The 24,829-nt window shown below is 41.9% G+C and overlaps 1 protein-coding gene across 1 annotated transcript in view; it reads right to left on the reverse strand.

Moving 5' to 3' along the window:
- KCNQ3 (potassium voltage-gated channel subfamily Q member 3) overlaps nt 1-24,829 on the reverse strand; it is a 189,807-nt gene that overhangs the window by 26,922 nt on the left and 138,056 nt on the right. The window contains exons 2-7 of the mRNA XM_059867282.1: nt 8,427-8,517; nt 6,581-6,707; nt 4,714-4,886; nt 2,634-2,789; nt 1,186-1,296; nt 158-253 (exon numbers count right to left, since the gene is read on the reverse strand). Coding sequence (XP_059723265.1) covers nt 158-253; nt 1,186-1,296; nt 2,634-2,789; nt 4,714-4,886; nt 6,581-6,707; nt 8,427-8,517 — 754 coding nt within the window. The remainder of the gene's footprint in view (nt 1-157; nt 254-1,185; nt 1,297-2,633; nt 2,790-4,713; nt 4,887-6,580; nt 6,708-8,426; nt 8,518-24,829) is intronic.

The following is a 24,829-nucleotide window of genomic DNA, read 5'->3' on the forward strand; positions in this document are numbered from 1 at the left end:
TTACCCAGCTCAGTGTGAAAAACTGAAAAACAAAAATTCTCACCTCCTGCAATGAGAAATGAGAATTTGGGCAGGGGAGGAGTGGTGGCCCTTGCTAACATGATGCAGCAGCCTTCATGCACAGCACTTTTTCAAGGAAGAGGAAAGGGCTGCAAACCTGAATGAGCTCAGCTGCTGGCTTTCTTCTTTTCTCAAAATGTTTTTGACGATGCTGCTCCTGGACCTTCAGTGCCAGCCCTGACCCCAGAATGCCCTGAAAGCATAAAGTGATGCAAGATTTTAGACATTGCTTACTCAGAACAAAAGGGATTAATGATGAGAGGATGCAGGTCTGTGGGTGGAGTGGAGATGGCTACACACAGTCTTTGTGCAGTTCCCATGCCTTTCCTGCTGCTCCACTCATGGGACAGGAGGTTCTCATGATCCTCTCAAGGACCACAGGCCACACCAAATCATTAAAGGTCGTCAACAGGCTTCTTAAATGTCTACTGCCTTTCCAAGCTGGTGGTGTCTGTCCAGCTGCTGTACTACTTTCCATTTCCACTGAAACTCTGCTTGCATGATACAAGGGCTGTGCTAGACCATGCTTTGGATCTGAGGGTGCAGGACTTGTCATCCTCTGTGAAATTCTTTCCAAGTCTGGATCTAGAGGAAAAATATCCTAAAATCTGGGACTGGGGCAGTTTCTGTTGCTATTCAGCCCAGCTCAGTCAGATTTTGTCTCATTCTTATCTGAGTACATTGCAGACAAAGGAAATAAAGGGCTGGGTAAGATGGGTCAAATTCTAATTATTACAATAGTGGACCCCAGATCCTTCGAAAATATGTTTTGTGGGGGTTATGCTAATACAAGTAAATTACCATGTGCCAGTGTACAGTCTCATGAATTGCCTTGTGGCTTCCCAGATTGTTCACTTGCTGGTTTAATTTTGTCCTGTGCAAATTAGCACTGTCAGACAATGCCCACAGAATGATTTGAGGAGTATTGGGGGGATATATTATTCCCAATAGGTTCTGTGCAAAGTTGGGAAGAAACAAGTTCCATTTACTGATACAGACCCACTCAAGAATCTGGAGTACTTCTTTAAAAGGGATTTGGTTCCACTGGTGGTTTTATTAGCTTTACCTTCTTTTTGCAAATGCACAGAACTGGGCTGTGTCTAACAGAGGAGGGAAGGTACTTACTGCAGGAAGAGCAAAGAAGGACACTCCAATGAGAGAGAAGGTGGCTGCAATCAGCCGTCCCTCCCAGGTTTTAGGGGTTTTGTCTCCATATCCAATTGTAGCAAGGGTGATCTGTGGGCACAAGAACCAGGGTTTAATGTAAGAAGAACAAAGCCAACAGCTCTGTGTAAATGCCACCATGAAAGCTGTGTATGTAACCCACTTAGCCCTGAGGATGCTCATGCACAGCTTAGTGAAATAGGATCTTGAGGATGGGTCAACCAATGTCTGGTGGCATCATAGTCCCAAGGCACTGCATGGAAAATGGCTTTAGTCTCAAAGCAGCTGCCTCTTTCACATGCATTTGCTGCAAGTGAACTCCACACAAATCTCCTGCCCACCATCAGTACACAGTCAGGAATGGGATTTGCCACTTAACAGCTTGCAGATCCTTAACAACCTGTCAGAACTAGCTCTACCTGAAGTCCTGGTCTTTTTAAAACAAAGATGTCTTTGTGAAAAGATTCTCCTTTCTGGCACAATTGTTAATTTCCAGCTGTGTACATTTTCTCACCACTGAGACTCCATTTAAATGTCATGGATATAAAAGGACATGGAAACATCCAGGTGTCCTAGGCAACATTTGGTATCTTTTGACTAATAATGGGAGAAGGGGAGTACTTTATATTTATGAGTGAACTACATTGAATACAAGATATGCTGCTGAATTTAAGTCACAGCATGACATAAACTTCCTTAACTATCAGTAACAAGGCAACACGAATTCTGGAATGGCAGGAATATCTGTGATTGAATGAGTAGTGGTGCAAACCAATACTCCTCTCTTAATCAGAAGAGACGAGAGCAGACGTACCAAAAATCCCTCTTGTTCAGCATCCTACCACCAATGGCATTCCCTGATCTTTGGGGAATGCATATAAGACATGAAAATTGTTATGTTAACCTTTCCAGAAATATTTTTTTACTTCCTCCATCTGAACCTAGAGACATCTTCAGACACTGGCTCCATAAGAACAAAACCTGCTATGCATGTATTCCTCAGCTGCCCAAATGTTTGGTGCTCTTTGACAGCCCAACAGACCCATCCACTGGGCAGCTCTGGCTCTGCCATTTTCTGAGCAACACAGCTCTCACTGCAGGACACTGCTGGCATGAGAGCTCAGTCTCCCATAGTGCAGTTACACCTAAAGAGATGCTCCTCTAAAAGAGGTTTCCCAGACACCAGGACCACAGATTGATTTCTGAAGGCAATTAAGCACATAAGGGCCTTTTTCTGAAAATCAACCTGAAAATCAACAGGGTTGTAGGTTCCGTCAATTGGTAATGCTCCTGCGTAATGTGCCTTTCACTTAAGGATAGAAGCACTTGCACTGTAATCCCTAAAACTTTATGTCTTCTTGGATAGGAAGTTTTTAAGAAGTGTATAAGGTAATTTTGGAGTCACTTACCAGCCCCCACCACAGTGCATCTGCATAGGTTTCAAACTCCTCTTTCATCTCCACTCCATTAGCATCTTTTTCAGGAACATCTTTTTCAACCAGATAAACAAGAAATGAGGATAAGATGAGTGTCAGGAACCCAATGTACCAAGCAGTGATGAGTTCCTGCAAAAGAAACAGATGAACACAGAGGGGCTGAGAAGAGCCTCAGTATTCACGGTGGCAGAGTAAACATCAAGAGGAGAGAGAAGCACAAAGGGTAACAGCAGAGCTGTAACTGGTGGCTTTGCTCACATCCATGACCAGCCCAGCTCAGCACTTAGTGGGAAATAATGCAGAGATTTACAAGAATTGGCCCTTACACAGAATCTTAGGAGCAGCCTGGAAGAATCTGCAGTTGTGTCTCTGCATTAAGCTGGGTTAAGGGCTTAGCCGCACCCATGGCACAGGGGGATGACGGGCTCTGACCCTGACCTTGACTCTTTCTTTTCCTTCTGTTCCTGGGCCTGGTCAGTCTTGGCATGCAAATCAACAGCTTTGCCCTCTCCCTACCTCCAGAGAGCCAAGGCTGCAGGATGCACTTCCATCTCTTCAGCTATATCAAAGCTGATCCCATCATGAATGATGTTTTCAAAAATAATTAATGCAAGAAGAACAGACCTTGAAAATATTCAGAGTGCAAACAAACCCCAAACTTTGATGTTTTAGAGAGAATTACTAAAGTGGAGTGCCCCACAGAGGTGAGGCATGCAGCCACCCAAGTTAAAATCCCAGAATGACAGAATATCTGAAACAAGGCAGAAACTTTTTTTTAAGGTCTTCAGGGGTCAAAAAATCAATATTCCAATTAATTTTTATAATTCATATTAGTTATCCATCCAATTCAATTTACTGTATTGAGATAAAAAAAAGAAAAAAGTAGCCGCTGATAACTTTGAAATTGAATCTTGAGATAAGTGAAAAACTTTCTTAGCTAATTTAAATTGCTAGCAAAATTATTTTGTCATTGCCTCCAGTAAAGCAAAGTTTTCATAACCCCCTCTCAGCTAGCTGAGGTCTAAAAGTACACGGTGAGGAACCAAGCAAGTAATATTTGAATGAAATCCCACACCATGAAGCCTTTAACAATTTCTAATCAATGTTTTTGTTACACAGACTTATTCCATGATCTGTTTCCAACATTTTTGACATAAGCGTTGATCTGCCACCTGTCTTGTAGCAAGTTTATATGAGGAAGAAGCAGAAGTTTGTAAGAAATGAAGCATAGTGGGCATCCCCATTAGTCCCTACACAGAAGCAAAGTCTAAATTTGCTATACCAGCTGGCATTTTAACTTTGAAAACCGTATAGGATGTCAGGAATATCATTCATGGGTAAGAAAAAGCAGTATGTAATGGAGTATATGTCATTTTTCTACATCCGGTGCAGATGAGAAATCTCATCTACAGGATTTTTAAGCAAATAATTTTTAACTTGTAATAATGTTTTGTAAAAATGCAAGAACACAAGTACTCATCTGGTACAAGACAGGATGTGTCTGCCTACAGCATCAAGCTAGACCAAGCAAAGATGACTTCAGGAATTTTTGCCTGTCTGGGTTCTCACTGTGTCCATCTCTGTATTGTCTGACCTAAGCTTCCAAAGAGAAATTTTACCAGTAGCTCCCTTGGAAACCACATTTCTGTGCACATTTCTCACTCTTTGCATCCCCTCAGAGGCCTGCTCCATCTGTTGATCAGACAAGTCTGAGAAGCCACTACAAACATGTTGCAACTTCCCAGGCTTTTCTGTCAAGGATTTCAGCATCGTTCACAACAAAAGGGATGTCTCTGCTTCCATTCACAGTAAAGGCAAAGTTCTCATTGTAATGTGTGGGAATGAACATGGTCTCACTTTCCAGCACCACTACAGAGCACAGAAAGGTAAAACAAGGGGCAAAATTGTTCAGAGAATGGAAAATGGAATAAAAAAACTGTATACAGAACTGCTAAACATAACCCCAAGGCACTGCTGTACCTGTGCACCCCCTCTCTTCCCTTTTAATCTTCCTCCCCAAGCCCCATCTGAGCCCTGCAAGCTCCTCACTCACTTTGCTGTGTGCACAAATAGCTGATCCTAAAAGTTTCCAGGTGCCGCCGCGCCGGTCCATGCGCAGCATCCGGAGGATCTGAAGGAAGCGGAGGCTTCTGAGGGACGTTGCCAGAACATTGCCCTGGTTCCCAACAGCAACCACTGGCACGGAAGCAATCAGCACAAAGATATCTGCAAGGCAAAAAGGACAAAGCCTGCCAACAAAAGTGGCCCCATCACCTGCTTCTTAATCCCATCTGGCTGTGCTGGAAATTTCCCTAGGCGAGTTTCAGAGCTGCCTGAAAATGCCTTCTCTTGCCAATTAATCAGATATCTGCAGCTGCCACACATCAGTATCAGGCACAGAACCTCCTGGAAAGCCTTGGGATCTATTTACAGATCAATGCACTGGACCTGGGACACTGAGCTCACTTAGGAATGCATGGAGTGTCCTAATGCTGACAGAAAATCAGCCTTAACTTCATCTGTACCCCTGGAACACCACAGTGAACAGGTCAGTAGATGAGAAATTCAGGTTTGATGGTACCATTGTATTCTTTTGGCTGAGTTTTCCCACTAAAACCTTGAAGTCAGTACTACTATTTTTTTGAAAGTGCTCACCGGACCAATTTGCTGATAACTGAAGAGGTTTGAAATGTGAATAAATTCTTTTTGTTTCCTTTCTTTTCCTTGTTTCTCCCTGCTTTTTGATCCTATATACACATACAAGAAGAAAGTGGTACCAAACAGCTTCAAACATTCTCTGTGCAGTCAGTCTTTGAATTGTCTTTATATTCTCTTTCCAGCCAAAAAAGTGGATTTCAGATTTATTCACTTCCAATCATTCTCAAAATAAATGTGTACCAGTGGCAAATGAGAGATGATTTTAATAAATCCAGGATATCTTCTGTTTTTTACCCAGATATCAATGAAGATTCATACTCAGGAGTGAGATGATACTGAGAAGGAATGAGACAGAATTAATCCCCCTTGCTCACATCTGCTGCCTTCACAAACCTACTAGAAGTATAAGATGCATCTGTACAACAGTAGCACCCAAAGGAGCATTACTAAATTGAGCATAGCACAGATTCACAAAGAAAATTTGTCACAATTTTGTCTACCCATTTAGATCCATGAGATAAACAAGAGGAGAGGCTTGTATTTGTGCAGCACCATGGCTCTCAGAGTGTTATGTACAAATAAAGAAAAAAGCCCAGTGCTTGGCCTGGGAGAATTGAAACAAGTGAGGGTATCCTAAAATCAGTGAATGAATGGGGATGACTGGTGTTCAGGGCAGAGTGAGCTCCTGAATGTTGGCTGGTTGGTTTGTGGATATAATGAGTAGTTGCAGGAGGGTATTCAAACATGAATAATGAGTAATTGTGTGGATAATTATAGGCAGTGCCTTCCAAGCCTGAAAGACAACATGGGTGAAATCACAAAGATACTTGTTTGCAAATACAGACCAACAATACAATTGTAAAACAAAACACAAATATGAAAGGGAGCTGGGGAAGAGGGTATAGAGTCAGGTTTGAAACAGAAGGCAGAGAGAGTCTTCCTGAGGATGAGCTTAAAAAAAGTGCAATGGGGCTCAGGACAAGGAAAATGTATTTGAGGAGTAGAAGGATTCCTTTTTTTTTTTTTTTTTTTTTTTTTTTTTTTAATTCACTGACTAGGTAGACAAGTGTCTCTTAATTACAAGTTATTTCTGGCTACTTCAAATAATTACTTCAAGCAGGACACAGGTGCTGGCATAAAGGGCAGATCTGATTTTGGTGTTCTTTGCACTGCCAATCACCAGTTTTTTGATATCCCCCAAAATGGCTTAAAAGGAAAAGGGACATTAATGAGGCAAACAGTAGTAGAGAGCATGTGCCTACCCAGCATGCACAAAGGCTTCCTGGCAAATTTGAGTCTCCCCCTCCATCCTTTGTAGCGACAGCAACAGCCAGCAGCCCAGATTCTTAAGGCAAACTCTGCTCCAAAGATGAAAATGGCAAAAGTTTCCTGTATCAAGACACAAACAACATTGTTAGCCTCACAAATTTTGCAGTTATTCTGGACATAAGGATACAGCTGAAGGAAACAGACGAGGTCCAAGTGTTAGGATATGTGTAAGAGAGAGGAAAAAAGTGGAGGATAATCAAGATTGATGACAGGGCAAGGCAAAGTGGGGACATAGTTTTCCAGCCTGCTAAGTACCATGCAGGAAGGATTTGCCCCTGCTGTTGGGTAAAAGTCAAGTGCTTACCCTGCCTTAATGGAAGGACAGTTACTTCACAGAAATACCTCCTGCTCCACACAAAATGAGCAGATGTATGTGAGGGGTGACTACAGAGTCCCCAGGGCATTCTGTACCCACCCCCAGGGTCAGCTACCAGCAGCCCATGCAGCCATATCTGTCCAGACAAGGAAGGACACAGCACACTCATATGGTCATAAGTTTAAATATGTATGACAAATTTAAGGCATATATTGTTCCCTTAAATTTCTGGTGGATGAAAGAAGGGATTTTCCACCTTGTTCCAGAACCTTTCTAAGCATGGGGAGGGAATGGGGAGCAAAGAGCCTCTCTGACGGGCTCAGCAGGGTAGGGTACCAAGGGCAGCCTGGGGCAAACAGTTACTTTTCCTCTCTGTGAATTGCTGGCAAGTGGGAAAAGGGGACTTTTCCTCATGCTCATTACCCACAGCTTCTAAAAGCTGATGAGAGCCATGTAAAAACAAGCACAGGAGAAGGAAAGATAACCTCAGGCTTTTTCAAATGTGAAAGATGGGCCTAAGCGGGGTAACAGAGACCAAAAGAGAGTTTCCCATTCTTTGAGGGATGAAGGTGTTTTCATACAGGCAGTTTTTGAGAAAGAACATGCAAGGGGAATTCACCTTTCATTCCTTTTGGCATTTAGCTCTTGCTCGAATCTACATGTCTCTGGAGGTACAAGGGAAAATGGAAATTGAGATCCTGGAACTAATTTTGGTGAGCAGTTTCTCTAGGGATACTTTAAACAAGGCCAGGTTAAGTGAGGCATTGTGCCCTGTATTTTATGATAGCTGTGGGAGAAAAGGAAGTTCATTTTTAGGGTCATTTTCATAAAATGTTGAATTTGCAATTTTATATTTAGTGATGGTTTTTTCTATTTTTTAATTCTTCTGCTAAATGGGAGGCCTTGCTAAAATAAAGTCTTGAGCATGAACTTCAGCATTTATAGAGCAAGCAATCTGGAATGTATTTGCTGTGAATACATTTTCTCTCAAAGGCACTGCCTGCAGCAATTTCAGTTATGCTGCTGTTGGACACAAGCATGAGTCCAACTCCGATGACCTCCCTTGAAAGTAATACTAGGATTAATAGAATACTATAGAATGAATCAAAACTGTTGAAAGATTACTCCAAAAAATAGTTTTCAAGTTTGCTTAGGTCTGGCATGGTCAATAGGAAATTTCCTGATAATCTGATGGAAGGACTGTAGACAAATGCTGAAAAGCCATTATTTAAAAGCCTCAGGCTAGGGTCTTCCCTCTCATTTTCTTTTTGCTCAGGAACCTCACTTATTTTTTACTCAGTTGGTGTTGACAATGGACTGGGAACTCTCCAATGTGTAAGTGTACAATCACTGCTCCAGGACTCACTGCATGCACAGCTGGAAGCAAGTTTCCCCCCTGCTGATGGGGCTGATTTCAGTTCCAGGACATTACCAGGGCAAGGCAGCAGCCACAGTTTACTTACCAGCAAGAGGAGCCAGTCTCCAGAAACTGTTTCATACTCCTTGAAAGTTGTCAGGACTGCTAAGATCAAACACCCCAAGACAATCAGAAACCTGAAATGAAATAAAAAGCACAGCATTTTTAATGCTCTCTGTATTTGCACTGGAGATATTGCTTATAAAATCATGAGTAGAGACCTCCATGGGACAGCTGCTCCCTGTTGGTGAGAATGAGGTGGATTCTGATGAAGATCAGAAGCTTTCAACCAGGTTGGAGCAGGGGGAACTGGCAGTCATGGCAAGATCAGAGTCAGAATGTTCCTGGGACAGACATGCTTTAATCAACCCACACTCTTCAGGAATGAGATGGGTGATAGTGCATTTTGGGAAGGGATTGCATGATATGGCAGAGGAGGAGGATATTGCTCAGGAGGTCTATTCCAAGCTGTGTGCTGCCCAGAATGGCATTGCAGTTACTGCCAATGGACCTCCCTGGCACATTCTGAGCCCTGGGAAACAGTAAATGCTTCACTACAAGGCAGCACAAACCCTCCCTTGAAAACTGCATTGCATTTCTTTTTCTTTTTGCTTCTCTTTCTGCACTCATTTCTATGCAAATAAAAAGACAAAAAGGTTTGAAAGAGTAACAAGAGAGGATAAATTTCTGCTCTCCAGTAAACAAAGTGTGTGATAAATCATTGCCACTGTGTTATTTTCTGTCTGTGAGGCTCCAGAACACAGAGATTTGACTAAAAATTTAACTCCCACTGCTGGCAAATCCAATTCAGTCTAATTGATCTGCTTTGCAAAATTATTCCCAGGTTCAAGCTATTCAAAATCTTTTATGGAAGTGATTACTGTGAAGCAAAGGGGCAAGCTCATATTCTGGTACTTCATGTACCCAGATCATGGGCATTTTAATGTGTTTCCAAAACTTGATCCACAGGAACAGAGGGGCAGGTGGCCATGGAAATATTTTGAGTTTAATGAATAAATTAGAAAGATGTCTTTGTAAAAGCTCTGGATTCACTGCTTTCATAGCTAGGGTACATCAAAGAAATGATAGGCATTAGGTACTGAAATCACCCAGGGAAAAAAGCTTGTGAAGAATCAAGCTGTGTTTATGTGTACTACCTGCTTTGAATTTCAATCTGGTTCCTGTAGTGTGATTTCATCTCTTGCTGAGAAAAACTCCACTTTGTTTCACTGGGTGAAATGAGCAGAGACAGAGCCTGCAGAGGAGGCAGTGACAAGGGACTCAGCTCAGTAACATGAAAACCTTGGGTTTTCATTTCCTTCATGTCTGAGAATACCTAGGGATAAAGAGGGGTATTCTGAGAATGTGCAAATTATTTGCAGCTGGAGTGAAAGGACAGAGGTGAGCTCCAGATAACTCCTGATGGTTTTGGGGGGAATTTACTCCAAGTGAAGTCCACTAGCGCCCTACATGCAAGGAAAAGACAACAGTGAAACACTTCATAGCAAACCCTGAAGGATTATTTTGCTGTGGCTTCTGTGAAATTCACTGTTCTTATGCCAGGAAAATTTCAGATCAGCCATTTTGAGCAAGGTTAGAACAGAAGTAAATGTGCTTGCTCATGCTAAATAATTTTGGATTTCTTTGGCAAGTTTCACCTTTTCCCACTCCCCAGCCCTGCTCTAGAGCATGGGTTATGTAGTTGGTAGGAAACAGATCAAAAATGTGTCTTTTGCCATCAACCTTACCTATAACCACACTACTACTTCTCAAGACATTTGGGAGTTCACTTAGCAATTTTGTGGTGTTCCTGCCATGCCCTTGAGCTTTGTCACACCATATCTTCTTGTCCCCTCCATGCAGTTAAAAAGCCAGTGGCTCCCTGGCTTCCCAAGGCCCATGATCCAGCTCTCCAGAACCTCCAAGAGCAAAGAGGTGAAAACTAAGCAAAGGCAACATGATCTCTCTGATTAACTATAAGCCACCTATGCTCTGCCATACTAGATAGAGCCTTTAGAGTGGTACCATCACCAACACCCCATTTAAAGCCTGGAACAGCTGCTGCTTGGTGCTTTCCATTACAGCCACTTCTTTAAACCACGTGAAAATTCAGTCACCCATCAGCTCACAAGTATCATTTTAATGATTTAATGAAAGGTGAAACACACTGAGAGCAGTCCAAGGAAATTACATCATCGCATTACATCATAGGAACTTAAACTAAAGGCAGGAAATTAAGATGTCATTTAAAAAAAACACTGCTGTCAATTAAAGATGATGTAGATTTTTGTCCAAAAGCAAGACAGAAGATAAGTTAGTAGTGAAATCATCTTTTTTGCCTAAAAATGCCTGCGGTTTTACCACTAGAGGGTACCGGTGCTCCACAGAGCGAGGGGTTGCAGCTCCCTCCTTTTGAAACAGACTCAAATCAGTTCGAAGATGCTCAGGTGGTCGCAACCACGTATTTGATACAAGGAAAGGGGTCTTACAGCGCTGAAAGAGTTTGGTCAATAAAAACCCCAGATGTTGACACCAAGGGGCGGCTGCTCAGCACTGTTGGGGGTGCGGCCTGTTCAATCCCTCCGTGTGGCACCGAGCGCGCTGCAAGTCCCAGCTCCACGGAGAGCCCACCCGTGAGGACAAGAGGCCATGCAGGACAAAACACCCACTAAAAGTAGGGTGAGAGGGTCACAAGAAGATCGCAAGTCGTTGTGAGTAATCTCGAGGGCAAATCTGAGAAGAGATCGTGGCCTGAACGATTGCAGGAAGGGCATGAGAGCCCTCAGAGGTGCCATTGCCGAGCGGGAGCCGCAGTTCCCAAACCCACGGAGCCCTCAGAGCCTCAGCCCGGGCTCCTTCCAGCAGGGGCATGAAGGGATGGAAAGCCCGTGTTAGTGCCCATAACCCAGCGTGGAAGGGTCTGCTTTCCTCCTGCTGAAGGGTAAACACCGCCTGCAAACACCCACAAGGTAATCAGCTCACATCTCAGCAGTCCTCCTCAGCCTCTGCAATAATTATCACTGCAGCTCAGAGCACACCATCAGTTTTAATCTGCACTGATGCTGTGCAGCCCAGCCTCTTCTGGTCTGGATCTTGATGGTTTTGAAGCCTGCAAGTCTTCCTGTATCCTCTTTCTGTGGAAGTTGTCTCTCAGATTCCACCCTTCTTACATCAGTCCCCCTTGCTCAGCAATGATAAGAATGTTCATCTTCCCCTCGCTGCTACTGCCATAATTTGGGCACACCTATGCCCGTGTGGTGGCCGTGCAAACATAAAGACAGCTGGCAGCAGGACAATGCCTGAGTCTGCACTGCCTGATTTCGTTTTGTAGAGGCAGCAGCGTGGGCTGAGTGGTTGAGTCTGGCTCTAAAATTGTAACAGGAAAATCACAGGGTAAGAAACTGCTGAAATCACAGAGGATGAGCAGGAGGAAGACTGACACCGAACTGGGGAATCAAGGGACAGAAGGGGAGAAAATCTGAAATTTACTCACAGTTAGAATGATTCATGGGACATAGAGCACTAAGGGTTGGAAGAAAGAAATAGGGTGAAAATCAAGGTTTAAAATGAAAACTCAGTCCTATTAAGTCAAAGCTTCCTATTAAACTGTGCTTCAGCAGGTGGCAGTCCAGACTTCAAGAATGTATATCACATATGCCAAATGAGGATCTGAATATGCTCTTCAGCTTTTTAAAATCATCCTTGCCATTATTTTACATAATTTTTCAGAGCATATTACATGGTTCCTATTTGCAGCATTATGCCTTAAAAACCTGATTAGTTTGTTGTATGCATAATTTCCAGACCACCAATTGGCAGTGCTTGCTTGTTACTGTCACAAATCACATATTATTCAGGTCAATATATTTTCTTAGTTTTAGAAATTACATATTTAATACTCATATTTTCTAACTGCACTATTTTGTTGTGTTAAAAAGAGTATTCAAAAAAAAAATCCTTTCCCAGAAAAGAAGAAGTAATTTACAACTATGCATGATCATGAATCTAATGTTTCTTGTATGAATATCACAGACTGTTTTGTTTGGTAAATTTTTACTTATTTTGCTATTTCCCATTCTTTGAGTTTTTCTTCTATATCTGTTTTCATTTGAAGCCAATAGAACACAGATCTAGCTGAGAACCTTTATGTGTTTTATATATACATCTGCTCATCACATTTCAATTCACCATCCCTTCCTTCAAAACTGTAGAAGCAGATCCTGTAGGAATTTGCCTGTAATCTATTCCAAAACAGTTTTCCTATGAAGGTCTTTTGAGCAGTAGATCTGCCATAGGCAGGCCAAACTACATTTGCATTTGGTATAATTTTGACAACTTTTTGTGCTGTGGGACAAAATGTTGATCCTCAGTGAGGTTTAGTTAATAGAGAGAAATGTGTGTTTCCAGTGTACAGCTCAGGTTGATTTAAAGCAAACAGCTCAAGCTGGTCAGGAGCACCTAGAGAGGATATTTCTTCTCTATAACTGTAAGGACAGACTGGTGATGATCTCCTATGGAGAGGTATGCTGTGTAAATCAGCTGAATGCCACCCCTTATGTTTACCCTTGATTTGGATATAATTATAAACACCACCTCTTCATAATGTTTATGTATTTTTGCTACTGAAATCAGCCAGCCAGCCACAGCATTTTTGGTTTGTCTGAAATCCCTTGCTGTAAATTTAGGTATCACATCTACATGTGGTCAGGGATCCTGGTTACAAAATTATAACCCAGGCTTTGGGTAAGAAAGCCTCCAGCCTCTAACTGACCATTTACTAGTAAGAAATCACCCCAGTCCAACAGTGCACAGATTTCTTTTTGCTCTCTCATCTTCAATACCACTTCTTGCAAGACATTGGGACTTTTCTGATTCCAAATGTTCTTATCAATCTTAGATTTTTCGGCTTTGCTTCATTTGGTATTTTATTTTCTTCCCTTAAAGCTTGTGCATTGGTTTCATTATGCTCTGCCACCTGGTAAATGCTAATGGAATTCTCTAAGACTGTGATATGTAAGGAAAATCTGACAGTGTTCTGCTAAATTTTTGGTTTAGGGTATCCAAAGCAATATGGTTCTAAACCATGATTCCCACACAGTTTCCCAAATTTCATATTGGAAAAACCTTATTTTCTTCAGCTATTGGCTTTTACCCATAAGGATTAAAAATGCATCTTTTCTCACATTTCTTTCAGTTGCTCTATATTCCTACCCACCATCTTTTTCTCTTCTTCAGAACTTCATTTTTCACAGAACATCTGCAGTATCTTGCACTGATCGCTTTATGGTTGCTAATGAGAAACTGGAGTCAGGGTTTTTAACACTAAAAAAATTACATTACCAAATATTTGAGAACAGATCTTCAGAGAGAAGGGAATGCATGCCTGATTTCCACAGACTCTGGAATACTCACTGTTTAATATTTAGATTCTTGAATCTCTGCACTTCCAAGCAATAGGCCAGAGATCAGTACTTAGATAAGGGTGACAGAAAAAATCCAAACATTTTGCAAATCTACAAAAGGGCCAAGAATGCCTGGAAAAGCACTGAGAAACTTAGTGGAGGTCTTGGAAGAGAAGAGAAAAAGCAACAAGTCCTGCAGAAGTGATGTTCTAAGGTTCCTCCTTCCTTGCATCCACAGATTTCCCTGAGTGCACACCCACAGCTCCGTGCAGAAATCCCTGTCCCAGTGCCATTGTACAGCAAGGACAAGGCAGAAATGCCATGCTCAGTAAGCTGTATGGCAGTCTTGCTCTGCTGTGGTAGCAGAGGCAGAAAAAAGTCCTTCACATGATGCTGAAGGAAACCCTAGGAAGTAAGGAAAGCTCCCCAAAGAGCCCTGGCATACAAGCTGACCTGGCAGGTGCTGAGGTGGTGGCCCAGAATGACACTTTTCCATTGGTGACAGAAGTGACAGGTATTGTCCCTGGCACAGCAGGAAGCTGAGGCAGAAAAGCCCAAACTCTTACTCATGCCTGGTTTTTGATGACCTTGAACTCTCTTTGGCAGGAATGCCTCTGAATGGGCTTCACTGCTGTGTCCATGAGTCTGGAAAGACTTTAAAATCAAGACCTGGGAGGGGAAAGCTGTGCTTCACAGCAGGGCATTTAGGGTGCAAAAGAATAGCTTTTATTATCAGATAGTTCCTCTTTCCTCTCCTCCATGTACTACCCAAACCAGGTTAAAGCTCCCTTGTCTTGCTTTTTTTCAGGCCCAGTCCTAAAAACCTTTTTCTTCTGAGCCCTGTTGACCACCACTGCCATCAATCTGCATTTTCTGTCAGAAGAATGGCCTGACACATTTCCTAGGTTTGCTGGTATGAGACTGCAAAACAGCCCAGAGCACTGCATTTCCCTGCCTGTTTTTTCTCAGCTTAGAAGACAAGAGTCATATACCAAGATCCTATTTCCCTCCTGGGAAAAGTGACAAAAGTGCTTCAAAATTCCTGTCACATGTAAGTTACTGGGAGAGACCAAGGCATCTTCTCCCATGGGTGACTGAGTGGGGGACAGATGGCAGAAGCAAAGGAGAGGCAATGACAGCATCACCTACCAAAGGGTTGCATGTCTCCTATCCCCTGCAGCTTGAATAAGGATGCAAAAGCTTCTGTCTTGTAACTAAATATCCTGAATTGCTTCATTAGTGGCTTTAAATTCTATTTTTATATCAAGTGAAGGATATCAGGCTGAACTATTGTGTGGGGCTTTTATCTGCCATGCCCAGAATGCCTATCCATGGGCTTATCTCTGGCTGGCAGCAAGCTGCTAATTGAGTTGAGACACTCAGACTAGGAACATGGTGAGCCATCAGTGCAGCAGAGCAGGGAGAGCACAGAGCCAAACCACATCACCCAGCTGCAAAAACCACAAATCAAATAAGTTCTGAGAGGTCATTCTCCAAAAGATATTAAAAAATTGGTGTGGAGCCATTTGAAGGTAAACCTTAAGACTCCTACATTGGTTTATGCTAAATTTTGCAAAATAAAAGTGCTGGACCTTTGAAAGCCAGCCTGTGACTGAGTAGTTAAGGTCCCAGACTACAGCAACCTCTGTAAAGAAGTGAATTTAGATGATAGAAAGAGCCTAAGGTTAGACTAGCAATCATCCATATCAACATCTTAACATGTTAAACATGGAGAAAAACATGCTTAAACACCTGCAGAAAAATTTCTAGGAAGGTACCTTTTCAAATGTCACCCAAGACTGCTCTATTCAGAGGGACAAAAGATCTAGGAGTCTATTTCCAAACCTGACAAAATCTCAGGGGTACACAAGATTTAGGATGTCTCACAGGGACATACACTGATCTCCCCCACAGACCCTTCCTTGTTGCTTTAGAAAGGAGAAGAATGAATTATACCCTCTGAATAAAGTTTTAGAAATCTCAAAAAAAATGCAAATGAGAGTAACTTCTGAACACACAGTTGTGACTTCTGCCTTGATTGAACACAGGGTTGTGATATTTTCTACCTTCCCATTTTAAATCAATAAAGATCAGAAGACTGTAGCAGATAGAGAAAACAAACAGAAAAACCCAGTCAAAGAGCCAACCCACCCTTTCTTCCACCTCACCAAATTGCTTTTCTTGCAGGCACACACATCAAATATATTGGATCCTCCAAAGCTGGCACAGCTGAAAGTCAGTTTCTAATAAGAAAGCAGCAGTGTCCAGAAAAAGCCTCTGTAGCCTCCAATACAGAGTTACTAGGTAGGAAATTGATAATAATAATTTGGTGGTCAGATAGATTCTTACAATGAACTGAAAAGAGAATCTTAGCTCTTTCTGCAAGACTTCAACCCATTTGGGAGTATTGACAGTTGGGTTTTCTTTCTTTTTTGACCATACATTGCAAACCCCATACTTTCGAAAATGCCAGTGATTCCAACCCAGTGAAGCACTTCAGCCATGTGGGACTGACAACTGAAAAAATAAAAATTCAGCTGGGACTGTATCTGCCTGTACCTTCTTAAACTCATGACACAGTCACCCTTACATGAGGACATAAGCACTTTCTGCAAGGATCTCAGCTCTCACTTGGAGTGGGACTTTCAGAAGAAAAGCAGCACGGTGCCATTCCCAATAGAATTTTTAGCCTGGTCAAAGATTTGCAGCTGTGTAAGGCAGAGGTGCATGGCTGCACATGACCTGCACCCCAGGTCATTACACTCCAGGTCCAGGTAACAGCTCAGTGGGTTTTCTACTATGGGCAATGAAGTATCCTGATTATGCAGCTCCTGTGGAGCCAGACATATGGCTCAGTTCTCTCAGATTAGATAGGATCTCTGGATTTTCTGGCATTTACTCCACAGTGAGCTCTATCATTTTGCACCTGAGGTGGTCACAGTTGTGCTTGTGACACAGGGCACTTGAGTCAGGGCTTTTTCAGCTAAAATCATGAAGTATGGCAGCTAGAATGGAAGATAAATCTTTTCCCCATAGTGTTTAATCACTGTCTGACCTGGAGAAAATCAGACAAAGGTCTCAGATATTTACTTTGAACCATCCAGATGCTGGGTTTTTTAAATCCAGGAAGATTTTCTGATTTTCTGTAAGTGAAGAGTTCAGAGTCATTACTTCAACTTTGGTTATTTGACAACACTGCACAACAGCATTTCTTAATAATCTGGTCTGTAGTCTATAAGCCATTCACAGATCCAGTGGTGCTGCAAAACAAACTCACATCAATCAGTCAGGGAAGGATTTTTTACTGTGCAAAATGCAAAGAGGATGAGCTGCCCTCACTTTATCTACAGGGAGAGAAGAAGAGAAGAAAGGATCTGTGCTGAAAGATGCAAGGGCTAAACTTCATGTCACAGGAGCTGTGGATAAAAAGAGCAGTGGTGACATAGAGGAATGCTTTTTCTTGAAATTCACAAATTGACACAGGCAAAATACTGTGTTAATGGACCAAATTTCACTGGAAATTAAACCATATTTTTAATCCAGTTTGATTTTATGCTGTTTCTATGAAACTTTTCTTACACCAGACTCTTCACCTCTCCTTTGTGCTCCACAGCAGGTTGTAGTTTGTCACTCATGATCAGTCAGATGACAAGGATTCACAGCTCTGGCTCATTTCCAGAATAATACCCCAGAAAATGGCATTATCTGGAAGCCAGGGGAAGGCAACTGAATGCAGAAAATTCTTAAGTCTCTCCCTAGAACAGAACAGGGAATGTCTCAGAAGCTCTATATTATCTCAGATAAAATAGCCATTTTTAAGCAAATTAAGCATTTTTAAGCAAGTGTAGGAGCATTATCTCAGTCTGATCCCAAGGGATGGGCTTTTATTTAGTAATGATGGACACCACGATGCAACTCCACTCTCATGCTGCTCCTCCATGGCAAAACAGATGTTCCTCCCCTAGGTTCTGTTGGGTACTTCCAGCCCTGTATGGAGGCTCACAGTGCACCTGGTGCACGTGACCCAAGCCCCAGATTGTTTGTGTTTTTGAAGGATATGACTCCGTTATACCAACCAAGAGTAGTGTTAGAGTCCTGGCCCTGAGCACAATGTCACATGAATGAAAAAGACCTGAGCATCCTCCCAATCTCACCTGAGCATCCTCCCAAACACACCTTCCCCAGATGGCAGGATGCTTGATGCCAGGCTCTTTCTCTCAGTGCAGAAATGAAACCACTCCCTGTAACTCAGCCTCACACCAATCAAACCACTGCCACAGGTCTTCTGCCTTTAAATATCTGCCTTTCAAAATATATTTGAGGCCTTCTCTTCTCTGATACTTCTGTAAGACCACTGGAAAAATGTTAATATCTATTTGTTGGGAAGATAAAACAGGGACAAAAAGTGGCTTATGACCGTAAAATGTCAGCTGCTGCCTTGATGTTTTAACACATGACAAGATATGTGGTCTGGATAGAAATGTGAGGGGGATGATCTCTTGTTTAAAGGCAAATCCCTTTATAATAGTGTTTTTTTCAACATCTTGCCTTTAAACTGATGAGAATATGTCAATAACTTTTAAATATTTCAGCAAAGGTGCTTACAGAGGCTGTGTTAGGTGGAATTTCTGTAAGACCTGCATCTCATTAGAAAAGAGCATTGAAGGGTCTGCAGCTGCAGACCCGTGGTGCTGATGAAGCGTGGAGGCCAACACAGCAACAGCTGAAGTGTGAGGTGCAGAGGAGTTATCTGTGCTCCTTTCTCATCTCCAGTTCACATTCATTAGCAAATGATGACTTGTGTTAGCATGGCAAATGAAACCCAGCCTCCCTGGAGGTGAACTTTGGATAAGCTCTTTGGAGATCATTGTCCCATCAGGACTCTGGCTGACACAATGGAATTAGCACACAGGATTTGTACCTATGTCAATCTGATGATGTTTTAAAGTATTTCTGCTGGTTTGCATTACCATAAACAATTAATCAGCATTCAAAATTCAGAAGGATCATCTGTAAGCATGTACCATTTCATTTGATGCCTGAAGCTGAAGTCTTTGGAGGAAGTTATCAGTCTTTTCCAGACCTGTCCAATTTTTATTCCTGAAATGTTTCACCAGCATCTGCAACAATGCTTCTCAACACAATGTATGATGGCCCTTTTGCTCAACTGACTTGTTAATGCCTCAGATTGCATTGACCCTGTTTAACCTGACAGATTCAAACAATGACAATTTTATCAAAGCCTCAGGGAAAAATGGCATATGGAAGGTGAGATTTTTGTTTTGATTTGAAGAAAGAAATCTAGTGAGTTGAATAAGTTGAAAATGGCAGAGATTTCAGCATATGTAAAGAACATTTAGAAAAATAGAAAAAAAAAATGCAGTAATGAGAAGTCCTGCATGCATAATACAATCTAGCAAAACAGTTAAGCCTGTGCTAAGAAACTCTGTTAGGACTGCTATGTTTGTGTCCTGAAAACCTGTGAATCTTTGTGTGTATCCTAGATGGAACTGTTGTCTGTAACAGAGGAATACTGGGCACAGTGAGACTCAGTCTTGACATAACTTTCTAATTCTTGACATCCATGGGAACAGGAAATCCTATTCTTAATTCAAGCATTGCCACATTCTTCTGCTGTGGTATTGGTGCAGAGGGTGACTGGAATTTCAGGGTAATAATGAATCAATAAGGGTGGAGAGCTAAATCCATTTTCAGGTATAGCATGACTGATCTGACCAGCCAGAGAGCCAGTAAAGCTCAGCTTTGTGAGCTCAGTGAGCTGAGCAACCCTTTGAGCTCCATAGTCAGTATCAGGTACATTGGTGGGACAGAAGACACTTAAATCATCTGTACATACACAGATATTTGGGTGGCTGAATTGAATATCCAAATCATGCCTTGAATCTCATCTCTTGCATGTGAACAGGAGCAGAAAGTCTGGAGCAGCAAGTAACAATACTGGTGTTCTGCTCCCAGCTTGCAGTGCCTCTGCCAGTTCTGAGTACTGGGGTGATGGAGAAGGTTTGCATCAGACACACAGAACTTTTCTCTTTATCTGTAAAATTAAGACTGTTGCAGAGGGCCACATTTCAGGCCTAGGTTTTTATTGACCTCCCAGACAACCATGATGGTTGACACAGGTATCTAAAAGATGTGAAAAGTCAGGTTTTTCTCCCTTTATGTCCCACCAGGACATGTCCAACGATAGGGAGCTGCACTTGCCATGTGGCTACAGAGAACATTAGTAGGTGAGCATGAGGCTGTAACTCTTTCCTGGGTGAAAGACCTATTGACTCAAACAATCCCTCCAGTACCTAAATTCTGTGATAAAACAGGGATCTTGGCCTTGGCTATCTACAGCATTGGCTACACATTTCTATTTGCTATAAAGTGGCTCGAAGTTGTTGTCAACACTGATTAATTATTTATCTCATAGGCTGTAACTGTTTCAGGGGTGTTTTCTGAGTAATCTTGCTCAAGATGCTCATGACTGATTGTACATTGATTGTTCTATTCCTTATCAGCATCAGTAGTCCCAAAAAGCTTCAGGATTCTGGTCTATATTCAAAGTAATCCATACTCTTTTAAAGCAGGAAATTAAGGAGCCAGTCCCAGGCAGTTCTGGGGAGCTAAAATTAATAATGAGTTGCTCTTATAAATACCTCCCCATACCATTTTTACCTTCAAGTATAGATGACTCCTATTGTTTTTTCCACAGACAAGACAACTATAAAAGTAAGAATTTCTAAAGAAAGAAAGCTTAGCCTCTCCTGTGAAGGAGAGTTATAGCTAGGGAAAAAAAAAAAAAAAACAAACAAGTACTGTAATGCCAATAGAATTAAAGGATCTGATAACTACAAGTTTTCAAGTCATTTCTGAGGATGCTGTGGTAAGTCTAATGATAAAGCTAATTACTCACAAGAACAAAATTCAAAAGAGTTTCATTAAATTACTGACACTATTTTGGTCACTGTGGCATTTAAAAAAAACCCACATATTTGTACTCAGCTTGCTTGTAAAGTTATTAGATACATCTCAAGGTGCCTGCTTTAGGTGTACACCAGACAGATGTAATGTGGCTGTGGATGCTGTTCATCTAACACAAGTGATTCAACATTCCCACAATAGAAAGCACGTAATTAAGGTCTGCACACACCATTACTGGAGTTATGGGGCAGACTAAGAAATATTTCACCCTCCAGACTCTTGAGGGAACTTGTGCTCCTTCTTCCAGCAAGGATCATTATGTTCTTTCCTTCACAGGACAGAAGAATACAAAAGTGTGGGAAACATTTCAAACACAAATATTGTTTTGCCAGGAATTGAGTCACTGTCTTTATGCAAGAAATATCACACTGTGCACAAACACAAGAGCAGCTTTTCCCTTGAGCCTGCACAGTAGAAATTAATATTGCAGTTGTTATTTTGTGCATTGTGTTGCATCTTTCAACCTTGCTCCACTGCTTAAACTCACGTCTGTTTTATTCTTTCTGTAATTATTTAACATGTGGAAGTTCTTTATGTCAGAGGATGCAGTCATACAGAAATGTTTTCTCACCTCCTGGAAGTAGTTCTGGGTTTTCTGTTTTATTTATTTATCTATTTATTTATTAATTTCTTTTAATCTGTTTATTTATTTCCAAAACAGGTTTTTTATTAGTGCCCTAATTTACAGAGCAGGGAATAAATGGCACATGTCTGTCTCTTCATCCTTTATTACAGCATTAACCTTTCCATTATCTGCTCAAAAGCAGGGTTTAAATTGCAGCCATTAGATCCAGCAATGACTTCATTGGCTAATTGAGCAGCAATCCCAATCAGTCAGTTGATGGCCCACAGATCCAAACTTCATGAGTTAGATGATAAAAGGAGAAACAAGAAATAACAGCTAAAACCAGATTGAATTCAGGGGTTACTGGCTCCTCTCCACTTACTTTTATGGTACAGCAAGTTAGCTAGATTGGAGTCACACAATGCTCCTAATTGATATGGTAGCAGTGCATCACATCAGACATTTTTTGCATGCATGAATTTCCATAATTACCTCCATTCAGCTGGGAACAAATAAAGTATAGATTAATTTTCTAGGATTCACACATAAAAATCCACATTTATTTCACAGGTGTACATGAAACATATTCCTATGCTTTTGGGAGCTACCAGCTCCTGTTTTAGAGTCAGCATGCATAGGTATGGTTTGTAAGCTTCTGCCTGCCCTCAGGTTCTCCTCTTCCCTTCATCCATTCCACCTGCAAGATGACAAGTTCTTCTCTGTCACTGTTTAGTGCCCAATGGGAGCTGAGAAAACGTGAAATGTTAAACTGGAAAGATTCAGATAACTCCACCCTACCCTCAGCCTTTGGGCTGGATCTCATCACATTGGCAATACTGGGTTTAGGGGGAGTTCAGGCCATGTGAATCTATTGCCCAGTCTTCACTAAGTTGTCACATCCACATTGACATCCCTCTGGTTACTCTGCAGTGGGATTTCAATCCCAGTGAGTAAAAAATAAATTTACTGTGGTCCCTGAGAAGAAGTTTGTGTACACACACCCTTAAAACCTTACCTTAAAGGTGGAGAACTAGACCTGGTAAAACAGCAAGCCATACTATTATAGATACTTGTTAGTACCTCTAAATTATACAGTGTTTTAGTATGAGAGTGTCAGAATTAATGAGTCTATCAAGGGCATTAAGACAAATGTAGCTGAAGTGGAATGGGTTAATTTTTCATGCTAAGAAGCAATTAATGAATATGAGGGCAGAAAATCGTGTGTTTTCACAGTTAATCTGCTCCCATCATCATTGTAGCCTGGTTAAAGAAGGCTCAGGTATTTCTACATCCCACTGAAACCTGTTCCATATTTGTATTTTTGTTTCTTAGAAGCAGTACATATACAAGGACCACCATTTAAGGAAAGTAATGACAGCTTGAGCAGAAGTGCAATAAAATCCAGGAAGTCTTTAATGCACAGGATGACACACCTCTTACATCTTACTTCCACAGTCTGACTTAAGCCAAGCACCAGATTTGGCATCAGGGAGGGATATCTCTTCATTTCACTCTGGCACCAAGCATTGGCTTAGGCCTGGATATTGTCTTTTCTTTGCCTAGAACATAAGTCATAGTCTATTTCTTAGGCTAATCTGGGAGTTATTTTGTTGTAGCAGGAAATAATTAGTGTCTCACTCTTGAAACACTTGGCCTTCAGGACAGGCCTTTTTCTTTTTTCAGTGTTTCAGGCTCATTGTAGAGGTAACTGTCATTGTTGTGGTGAATGCAGTGCATAAGTAGAAAATACAGAAAATACTTAATTTTATGTAACTGCATATGACTGAAGCTGTTGGTCCTTGTAGCCTTTGCAATGAATCATAGGACCCCGTCTTCATATCCTGGAGCCTGACTAGGAAGGGTCAGAAGTGCAGAAGGGGCTGTAACTCCTGCACGTGCAGTGAAAGACCACTGAAATATTTCAGAAAGATCAGAAGTCATAGAATATGCTGAGTTGGAAGGGATCCATCTACATCATCAAATCCAGATCCTGGCCTTGCACAGGGCACCACAAGAATTATGCCTCAGAGAATTGTCCAAGTGCTTCTTGAACTCTCTCAGGCTTGGTGCTGTGACCACTTCCCTCAGGAGCCTGTTCCAGTGCCCAACCACCCTCTGGGTGAAGAATCCTTCCCTATTATCCAGCCTAAACCTCCCCTGACACAGCTTCAGGCCATTCCCTCGGGTCCTGTCCCTTGTCACCAGAGAGAAGTCACTGTCTGCCCCTCCTTTTCCTCTCTTGAGGAAGCTGTAACTGCAATGGGGTCTTCCCTCAGTCTCCTCTTCTCCAGGCTGAACAATCCAAATGATCTCAGCTACATCTTTTTTGGCTTCACCTCAAGACTCTTCACCACCTCATGGTCTCATCTGGATGCTCTCTAATAGTTTATTGTGGGGTATTTTTGTTTTTGGTTTTTTTTTTTTTTTTTTTTTACTGTGGTGACCAAAACAGTACACAGGACTTGAGGTGAGGCTGCCCCAGTGCAGAGCAGAGCAGGACAATCCCCTCCCTTGCCCAGCTGGCCATGCTGTGCTTGCTGTCCCCAAGAACAGCGATGTCTCTCCTGGCTGCCAGGGCACTGCTGGCTCATGTTCAACTTTCTGTCAACCAGGACCCCAAGGTCCCTTCCCAGAGCTCGGCTCTCCAGCCTCTCATTCCCCACACAGCCAGGGATGCCTTGTCCCACGTGCAGAATCCAGAATCTTCCCTTGCTAGACTTCATTTGGTTGATGATTGCCCATGTCTTTGATTTGTTGAGGTCTCTCTGCCCTCAAGGGAGTCAACAGCTCCTTCCAATTTTGTATCACCACCAGACTTACTCAGTATAACATCAGATCCAAGATGCACATCTGTCTCCTTATTCTGTCTTCCTACAATTTTACTGACCGGCTCTTCTACCCAGTTCCTGTAACCGACGTAAGAAACTGATGTGAGAGCACAGGATGTAAGTGAAAAGTACTAAATAAAGGAAGCAGACATCAGTAACTTCATTTTCCTCCTGTCAGGTCTAAAATAATTTTTGATGAATAGGGAGAACATCTTTTCATGTGAGCTAAAAATATTACAGGAAATTAAATAGGGTTGTAAAGATGTTAAATCTGGAATGTGTATTCAATCATTATAACATCAGTTTTAGCTCTGATTTGAGATCAAAACCTCAAACCAAACTTAACTTTGGAGCCCTCACAACATCTCTGGAGTGTGTTCTGGCTGCTATATTTATAGACAGTGTTACATGAATGTTCTGTCTTTATGTGCAGCTATTCAGGAGATATGGAGGCAGTGGGTAGCACTCCAGAACACATCTGCTTGATGTACCAGCATTATGGAGTCAGGAGGGTTTAATTTAGCAGCTTTGACCGCATACATTGTTCACAGGGCTTAGATGAGAGCAACCAGAAATTATTTAATTGTTTTTAAACATGAATACCAAGTTACTTTCAGCAAAGTTTGTATGTGGGAGTGAGCATGTGCGTGTGTATTCTGAATTTATA

The sequence above is a fragment of the Haemorhous mexicanus genome, chromosome 1 (genome assembly GCF_027477595.1).
Source record: "Haemorhous mexicanus isolate bHaeMex1 chromosome 1, bHaeMex1.pri, whole genome shotgun sequence".
NCBI lineage: Eukaryota > Metazoa > Chordata > Aves > Passeriformes > Fringillidae > Haemorhous > Haemorhous mexicanus.